General features: G+C 47.7%; 1 protein-coding gene across 1 annotated transcript in view; it reads right to left on the bottom strand.

Moving 5' to 3' along the window:
* Positions 1 to 6664: 6664 nt before the first annotated feature.
* Cdkn2aipnl (CDKN2A interacting protein N-terminal like) overlaps positions 6665 to 9814 on the bottom strand; it is an 8746-nt gene continuing 5596 nt past the window's right edge. The window contains exon 3 of the mRNA XM_050157804.1: positions 6665 to 8150. Within this exon, the coding sequence (XP_050013761.1) occupies positions 8139 to 8150 (12 nt within the window). The 3' untranslated portion in view covers positions 6665 to 8138. The remainder of the gene's footprint in view (positions 8151 to 9814) is intronic.

Raw genomic sequence — 9814 nt, 5'->3', positions numbered from 1 at the left:
TTGGATACTGTGTCAGCACTGCAGGGTTTTGTTTTTGTTTTGTTTTTCAAGACCAGGAGCCTGTGTAGCTTTGGAGCCTGTCCTGGAACTCTCTCTGGAAACCAGGCTGGCCTCGAACTCACAGAGATCCACCTGCCTCTGCCTCCTAAGTGCTGGGATCAGAGGCATGTGCCACCATGGCCAGGCTGATAAGCCTTTACCATACAGAAATGTTTGTTTTTATTCTCTAGATATGTTTGTACAGCAAGGAGCTAGAACTGCTACTGATGTAGATTTGCATAGGGGTTTAGGTGCACTTGTGACGTGGATGTCCAATAATGGCTGGCAGAGAACAGTCCCTATGGCACTGTTCCTGAACTTCCGTTTCATTACAGGTCAGGGACCTAAGTACACAGAGATGAGGTGTCTCATTCAGGTCAGCGGCTGAAAATGAGCTGTTGTTGGAGGAGTTTGACTCTGGAACCATTAAGGAAAATCCAGGGGAATTTTACTTGTGGGGAAATACTTAACTTGATAAAGAGTTACACAGAGACTTCGCAGTGGAAAGGTTTTCCTTGTCATTTCCTACCTTCATACACATACCCCATGTCAAAAGTCTAGCTAGAGAAACTTACCTGGTCTCTATAAAGAACCAATTTCTCAATGAACTGTTTACCCCTCCAGGAAATCCCCTTGTCTGGAGCTCCTCAAGCTTAGCCCCTTCACAACAAAATGGTTCCGTTCATCTAAGTACCTTCCAGAGGCTGTCTGTGCGATTGCTCAGGGGGTGAAGGTGCTTGATGCCAAGCCAGAGTCAGATCTCAGGGACCCCAGAAAGAGAACTGACTTCCACAAACTGTCCTCTGACCTCTAGCCACAACCTGGTACATGTGCTCTCACACACAAACAAAAAAATCAGGTTAAGGTCTGAGGACTGATGTAAACAAACTCATGGGTGGGAAGTAATAAAGCTGAGAGTAATGGTCTGTCTGTGCTCAGTAAACGAAGTGCCTGCCTACTCAATGTGTTGTGTTCTAGGGGAACCGAGGCTTGAACCGGGGTCCTTGAGTGCCAGATGAGCACTATACGAATGAGTGGCACACCGGAGGCTGGAGAGGTGGCCCAGTGTTAGAGAACACTCTGCTCTTGAAGAGGACTTGAGTTCAGTTCCTGGCACCCATGCCAGGTAGCTCACCTGTAACTTGAGGGGTCCTGAAGCCTCTGACCTGTGGGCACCACCACTCGTGGACACAGATACACACATAAAGATTTAAAAGAACACGGGTATATAGCTCAGTATTTGGGAGACTGAGGCAGGATCATTACCATGAGTTTGAGGCTATCCGGGCTACACAGAGACCCTGTCTCCAGAAAGAATCATCTGAACTCAAATTTTGAGGTACTGGGAATCAAAATGGCCTCGGGCATGCTAGGCAAGTGTTCTATCCATGAACTCTGTTACGTAGCCCTGGGATGCTTTCATGTTTCAGTTTTCCTAAGTTTGGGAGCGGACAGTGTGGCTTACAATTGTATTGTGTCCAGCCATGGGATGTGTCACGTGGGTTAGATGTGTGAACAGACATCGAGTAGTTCAAGCTGTAGAAGTGCAAAATTGTAGGAGAGAAACTTGTGCCGGGGTTAAGCTTAGTTCCCATCCAGCTAGTCAGTATATGACAGCAAAGATCCCAGAAGTCATGTGACTGGAAAGACTGGCCTTTCCTCCACCTCTACCCTGTGAGGAGAGAAGACGTCACTGAAGACAGGTGCCATTTTTAGTAAATTCTTCACATGGTTACAATAACTGAAAAATAGTAAAGCCTTGAGGTTTTAAAGCTGCTTCTGCTCATAGGATAGCCAGGGAATTGATTTTAGTAGTGTCCTCTACAAATGGGTATGTCAGCAGTCCACGCACAGTTCAGCATTCGCTCCAGGCACCCTCCCTGGTATACAGAAGGTTCAGACTTGGATGAACTTAACTGCCATTTATTACATAACTGACGCTCTGGCTACATGGCACTTACCAGACAGTGACTTGCTGAGAGCAGGTAGCCGAGCTTACTAGAGAAAGAACTTACCTGGTCACAACCACCACAGCTCTGGGCTGGGTGTGTGGCTCAGTGGTAGAGCATCTGCTGGAGCAAGTACACGGATCTGGGTTTGATCCCTAGCCACCCCCACACACTATGCCGCATGGCTCAGATGGAAGTGAATCCCTCAACTATGGATCAGAGCCTGTCTGTGAGCTCACTAGTCACCATCCTTAGCATCTAAGGAGGACGTCGCTGTGTCTTCAAAGCTGCCGGAAGACATTGCTGTTTCAGCAGAACTCTGAGGAGCAAAGGCTCTCCCACGCCTGCTGCCTTTCTGAAGCCCAGAGGAGAAAGTAGCCCCTTTACAAACAAGGTCTTTGGCCAAGAATACCACTGCCCACCAGTGGACTTGGCACAGTGGCACTCCTAAAGAGTGTCAGATAAAGAGACCTGGAGCTCTGGCTGATCTGTATAAAGTCAGTTTTAGAAAACATAATTGAGAGTTTTGTAACAGTTGGTTCAGAGAAAACAAGGAACAGGAAACCCCTCACCTACCACCTCATTCCAAGCCTGAGAGATACTCTCCCTTTCCGTAGAAAAAGATGTGTTTGCTTGACCTGATAACTTACACACTGGCAGAGATTACAGAGCTACAGGTCACCAGCTCCAGCTACATGCATCTGTCATCACTGTCCTTTGGGAGAGAGAGCCAGGCAGATCTCTGAGCTCAAGGCCAGTCTGGCCTGCAGAGCAAGTTCCAGGACAGTAAAAGTTACACAAAAACCCTGTCCCAAAAAAACTAAAAAAAGAAGAAAAGCTGTCATCCTACTGAGCTGTGTCCAGCCTTGTCCTGGAAATGTTCCCGTGTGTGCACACAAAGACGTGGTATCAGGCAGAATGAGAACTGAAGGGCTTCCTTTAGAGAGAGGCCTCTTCCCTGGGGTCCTCTGCAAGCCAGTGGCACAAGCATGACCAACGCAGATGCGTGGGGGTTGATGGCAAAGTGCTCACTCCTGGCCTTGTTATCACACATTTATTGGGTTGTGTGTGCTAGGACGTCTTCTACAGCCCAGGCACACTTAGAACTCTACATAGTCCAAGATAGCCTCAGAGTTGGAATCCTCCTGCCTCAAACTTCCAAGTGCCAGTATTAACCAGTGCCATCATGATGCATTATGTATGGGTAGTTTGCCTGCACAGATGTTCTTGTAATACCTGTGCAACTGATCCCTGCAGAGGTCAAGAAGGGATCATCGGAGCCCCTTGAACTGGAGTTACAGTTAACAGTACACCCTGTGAGTGCTGGGAATTGATCCAGGACCTCTGAAAGAGCAGCCGGTGCTCTTAACCACTGAGCCATCTTTCTGGCACCTTTTTTGTTGCTTTTTGAGACAGTCTTAGATAGCAGAGACTGGCCTTGAACTTAATGTATAGTCAAGGATGACCATAAATGTCTGATCCTCTTGCCCTCCTCTCCGAAGTGCTAGAATTATAGGTGTGCATCACCACACCTGGCTTACACATTGGTGGGGATGGACCCAGGGCTTCATACAATTTAGGCCGGCACTCATTCCCAACCCTACATAATTTCTTTTGCAAACTGGATCTTCAGCATGGAACAGCTTGAGAAGTAGCCACAACCACATCAAGGATCTGGTGATAAGAGCAGCAACACGCAATACCAAGGACAGTGGGGATCGCTTACTTTGCAGCTAGCCTCTGCAGGCGCAGGCCTGGACAGGAAACATAGAAGACAGCAGAGGATTTTGGGGGGTCCAAGGTGCACATCCACCTGTAATCCCAGCACGCAGGAGGCAGAGGCAGACATCTCTCTGAGGCCAGCCTGGTCTATATAGCAAGTCCCAAGCCAGCCTGGGCTATGTAGTGGGGCTCCAACTCAGTACAACAACAAAATTTAACAAGTTCTACAGATCAATACAAAGAAGAGAGAGAAACACAAATCACCAACGTAACACCTGAGATACTGAAACCGGTGGTTGAACAGTCGGGTCAGCCCAGAACTCTAGCCAGAGTGAAGGGAATGTGGTGTTTTGCAGCACTGTGTGGGACAGGCCTCTTGTCTCAGGCAGTGCACACTGCAGGGCAGGAGCTCAGACCCCAGACCTAGAGCTTTCGGGTCTCAAGAAGCCTAGGTTAGGAGCTGGGGGCTGCAGGTGGCCACCAGAGAGCTTTAGCCACGGTCTGCCACTTCCCGGGGTTTGTATTTGGTTGTTGGCCTCTTGTTCAGTACCACCCACCGTTTGTCCATCTCAGCTCTCAAGTACCTAAGGCCACATACATGCATGCTACTGTCTCTCCAAAGAAAGGTTCTTTCTCTTGCAGCCCTGGGATGGGGTGGGAGAGCAGGGCCTCTGTGGAAACTTGCTTTTCTTTAGTGTGAACCCAAGTTTGTCAAAAGCTTTGGTTCCAACATGTTCCAGCTTGTCCTCAATGGAAACCCAGGACAGGACGGAAGCAGTGACACATGCCAGGCATGTGCAGACATGGTTTCATAGTCCTTCAATAAGGGGAGTCCAATTTGACAGATGTCCCCACCAAGGGCACTGGCAATGGGGCGTGTCTGTGGTCACACTCACTGTGGAGAACCGAATGGACCTTTTAGGAATCCCATGTGTCTCCCTACTACATGGAAGGCTAAGGCAGGTGGAATACCAGGCCATATAGCAAGACTCAAAAATGGTCAGAGTGAAGAGAGAATACAGCCCAAGAGGAACACATTTTGATGTCGGTTTTAACAGCAAAGCTGTTATGTCACCAGCCCCACACAGCATAAGGATGACCTCTTAATTGCCCCTATAGGGAAGTAGGGCTGGCTCAGTGGTTAAGAGAACTGGCTGCTCTTCCAGAGGACCTGGGTTCAATTCCCAGCACCCACAATAATGGCTCACATCTGTCTATAACTCCAGTTCCAGGAGATTGGATCCAGGGATCCACCACCCTCTTCTGACCTCCAAGATCACCAGTCATGCAAGTGGTATACAGACATACATGCAGACAAAATACCCATACACATAAAATAAAAAAAAAAAAATTTAAGCCAGGCAGTGGTGGCACACGCCTTTAATCCCAGTATTCGGAAGGCAGAAGCAAGTGGATCTCTGTATGAGGCCAGCCTGGTCTACACGGTGAGTTCCAGGCCAGCCAGGGCTACACAGAGAATGACTGTCTCGAAAGAAAAATAACAGTTTTAAACCAGAGAAGGACCGAGATGGGTCTTAAACCCCTAACAGTGACAATGGTGACGTCCCCCCCCCCCAGGCAACTGAGGTTGGAAGGCCACAGAGAAGGACTTTCTAAGCCCTAGCCTACGAAGGTCGGGAAAGCAGAAGAGCTGCTGAGTTGATTCTAGAGGCATCCCTGTCTGACACATCCTCAGGCTGGTTCACATGCTCACCTCTGAGACAAAGGAGCACCAATCTACAGGGAGCAGAAGACTCATCATTAGTTCCCAGTCTGTGGTTTTGCAGGACTCTGAATCTGTTCAGGTGACACAGTGCATGGTGACTCTACTCTCTTCAGCTGGTTCTCAGTGTGGGTACCCAGCTCCCCTTCTGTCACTGACAAGCACAGACTGCCCGGCTGCTGGCTATCATGAAAGCACACAGGCCTCTCCCCCAGACAGCAGGCTCAATCACCTTGTTACCATCATCAGTGCCCAGAAGATCCTTCAGAGCTCAGGTGGGCAGCACAGGACTCTAACTTCAGACAGGGCAACATATTACAACATGTTGCCAAGAATTCGCCATAGGCAGTTATTTCTGCCACTGCGCAGATAGGTGAGCCAGTCCACATCAGTCCTAGAAAAGCTCAGAGGGAATCCTTACCTTCCTTACCTTTAATATCAGCAGGTGCATTTTTTTTTTAAGTCAAGGTCACATGCAGCCCAGGCTAGCCTTGAACTCAGTATCAGCTGAGAATGGCCTGAACAGGAGTTAAGCTCACTAGTGCTAAGATTACGGGGATGCACCACCATATCCGGTTCATGTGGTGTTAGGGTTCAAACCCAGGGCTTCCACTACTGAGTCACATCCCCAGCCTGTACTGCGCCATAGGCTTCTCAGGAATATGGGAAAGAGCGATTTCCTGGGTATAGAACCCAGCACCTCTCATCTGAAGTGAGTGCTCATTTCTTCCAGCCTGATAAAGCTCACAGGAAAGTCCTCTCCCAGGAAGGCGCTGCACAGTCTCACACATTCTCATTCAAGGTTTTGGGAAGAAATACGTAAAGGATAAAATACAGGTTAATTTTATAGGTGAGTCAGCCAACGGGTGGTAAAAAGATGAGAAGAAAGGCAGGCAGCTTAGCTGAGGAAAGGGAGAAAACTCACTTACTACAATCAGAACATTAACCTGGGGCCTTAACTCAATGTTGGAACCCTTGCCTAGCATATGAGGTTCTGGGCTTGGTCATCAGCACCAAAAACAAAGAAAAGCAAAACAGAGGTTGGAGGGAGGAACAGAGAACAGAAGGCAACAGAACTGAGCTATGCTGACCCCAAAACTTTATGCCTGCAACCAGCTCCACTTGTCAAGATTCTGGGTGTCCAGCTACCTCCGTGTAAGGAAGTATACTGAAGAGCATGGGAACAAACCACACAACTCGAACTTCATTCAGTGTAAAAGCTGCTTTATTGGGGGGTCGAATACAGAAAATAAAACCAACACTCTATAGAAAGTGCATTTTAAAGTGAATTATCACAATTTTTCATCTTGTTTTTAAGCCTCACAGATCTGACAAATGATTAGAATGGAAAAAGGTAAGGCTGGGTTTGAGGCGAGACAAAGCTAAGTCAGTGAGCACACAGCTCAGCTGAGTTACTACCTTGCCCAGGCCTCTGTGACTGGCACCCTGGTCTCCCGTGCCTGGAGTTTGTCCAAGGTTTCAGTCAATGATCTTGACTCCTGATCCATCCTGGTCTGGAGCCAGGAACCACACAAAGATGTGGCCTTCATCTCAAGCCACCAACAAGAATGTTGTCCCATTGCTCTGGGGCTGGACACCACTGGCCCCAGCGTCTGGGTGTCCACTTTCCTGTACTCAGTAGATAAGCCAAGGCAGACCCCATTGTCTTACTGACCATAATGGGCCTGCCATTGATGAGTCCTGCTTGGCACACTGTTCCACTGCTACCCACAGTTCAGGCATCTTTCATCTAATGGTGAGACTCAATAGAAGGATCTGGAAGGGGGTTTGGAACAGATCAGCTGTCAGGTAGAATATCAACACCATCATCTAAGCAAAGCATGACTAGTACAATCCAGAGGCAATGTGCAAGGCAGTTTTTTTATCCTGAAAGCCTTCCAGAAACAGAGAAAATTAAGCACACGAGCAGCCCGGGAGACCTAGAGAGTCTGGAAATCAGCTAGCTGGCGGGACAAAGCTGTATAAACTTGCAGGAATTTTTATCTAGCTATTTTTTTCTGTCTCTCTGTAATACTGGAAACCAAACCCAGGACCTCAAGCATGCTAAGCAAGCCCTTTCCCACTGAGCTACATCTCTGGCCCTTGGTGAATTCTAAGATGAGACCAGAAGCTTTTGTGTAAGTGTCCTCCTTCCTATGAGCTAGCTCGGCTACTTCAGGGCTGCCGCACGATTCCCTTTTCTTACACAGACCTGAGAGGCCAGCCGTGGGGCGCTCCAGTGACACAGCTGGTTAATGCACAGTCCTGTGGTGGCAAGTGGCAGTGAGGAACAAGTAAAGAGTGGGTTAGATCGAAATAAGGAGAATCTGGCTTGCCTCAGAAGGACAAAAGGTGGGGCAAAACCCAGAATTACATTTAAAGGTACTCTGCTAAAAAAGAAAATCACTGTCATTATTATACCAACATAGAAGGCATTTCAAATAAAGTTTGGCTTAGACAATGCCAACAAAATTTCGGAGAGTCCGCCATTTAATAAACACACGAATATGCATATGTACTGCACTTCACAGCAACAGCTTCTGGAAGAACCAAGACTTCTTTGAAGCACTTGTAGACACGTCCCTTTCCATTCCAGCTGCTTCTGTGCTGCAAACACCAGGAATCTCAAGAGCTGCCATGGTTCACCTCCACCCTGGTCTCCTTTCCAAGTCTATCCCCAGGGGAGGAAATGTGGTAGATCTGCCTTAGCTTTGATGCTGGGGAAAAAAGAGAAGAGAAAGTTACACAGCCATTGAGTCCCATGAATCAAGTTTATTTTTACACATTCAAATAAAGCAGTGATGGAATATTTATGCTCGACCCAGATGGCAAGTGTACTCAGAAATTATTAATATTTTACTACCTAAGAAAATGCAGCTAAACACTGACCACATGATCCACTTGGAAACCAGAACCTCACCTCCCCGACTTGAGGCTTGCTGTCTCTAAGTGTTCACCATTTAAAGTGATTACGGAAATACTTAAAATGCTACTCCTGCCACCGGCCTCTGCTCTCACAGACACTCACTGTTCTAAATCCAACACAGCCACATTCAGGTAGTAATTTGCAGCTCTCCACCCTGAGTCAGGGCACTTAGGAGATGTGAAGGTTACATATTTTTGGAGTTCACACGATTAGAAACTGTCAAAGTGAGTCTGCAAACAGTGGTGACCCGGAGCCCACAGATCCCTTCCAGGTGCTCGCTAGCACTTGTGGTAATTTAACTTAGCTTTAGAAACCTTTCAAGGAGGGTGTGAAGAAAGAACTGACTGTCACCCTGGGTCTGAATGGGTTCCCTTGACACTGAGCATGTGAGTGAATCAACAAAGTCTTTTTAGTAATCAGAGATTTCAAGGTATGACCTACTTTCTAGCTAAGCCAAAAAACCTCAGCAAAGATAAAATACCAGTCTTTCTCCTCTCAGGAGAATGCAGTATGACCAAGGAAACTACCTGCAGTTCAGGGGCAACATCCCGAGCCATCTCACTCAGGTTTTCTATCATGTATATAGATAGGTGTTGCATGTCTGTACACCAGTGTATGCCTGGTGCCCGAGGTGTCAGGAGAGGGAGTTAGAGCCTCTGGGATTAGGGTTCTAGAAGATTATGAACCACCATGCAGGTCCTGGGAATTGAACCAGAATCCTATGGAGGAGTCTCCAGGGCTCTTATCCACTGAGCCATCTCTCCAGCCCCTTGCTCAGATTTTCAACTGGATAGACCCAGACTACTGTCTTCTCCAGAGGGTGCTGTCAGGTGATCCAACTATCCTGGACTCAGGACTACAAGACTGGACCCCTGGAATCAGATCTAGTTTTTCTTCCTTCTCCCTCTCCCTGAACAGGATCTACATAGCCCAGGCTTGTCTTCAACTGGCTCTGTAGCCAAGGATGACCCTGAGCCCCTGATCTCACCTCTACCTCCTGAGTGCTAGGATTAAAGCTATGGACGTCCATGTCTGATTATGGCTTTCATGAAAACATGGCCTCAGTGCTGGCTGCGACTGTACACAGAGCACAGAAGAACCTCGTGACATGTAGGCACACCTGCTTTTCCGATTTTCACATTGCTACCTGTGGTCACTTTCACACAACTGTTTTTCCTCGTGGGAAGAATCAAATTACGACATTAACAATGTCTGTGCGCCAACAATGATAGCATCTTTGTCAATCATTCTAGGTTTGTTTTGTTTAGTTCTTTTTGAGACCGGGTCTCTCTATGTAGCCCTAGCTAACCTGGAACTAGATATGTAGACCAGTCTCACTTCAAACTCTGAGAAATCTGCCTGCCTCTGCCTCCAGAGTGCTGGGATCGATCTCTCTCTCTCTCTCTCTCTCTCTCTCTCTCTCTCTCTCTCTCTCTCTCTCTCCCCAAAGTGCCA

The sequence above is a fragment of the Alexandromys fortis genome, unplaced genomic scaffold (assembly GCF_014885135.2).
Source record: "Alexandromys fortis isolate MF-2015 unplaced genomic scaffold, M_Fortis_MF-2015_v1.1 scaffold_103, whole genome shotgun sequence".
Taxonomy (NCBI): Eukaryota; Metazoa; Chordata; class Mammalia; order Rodentia; family Cricetidae; genus Alexandromys; species Alexandromys fortis.
This window is presented reverse-complemented; position numbering and strand designations above follow the sequence as displayed.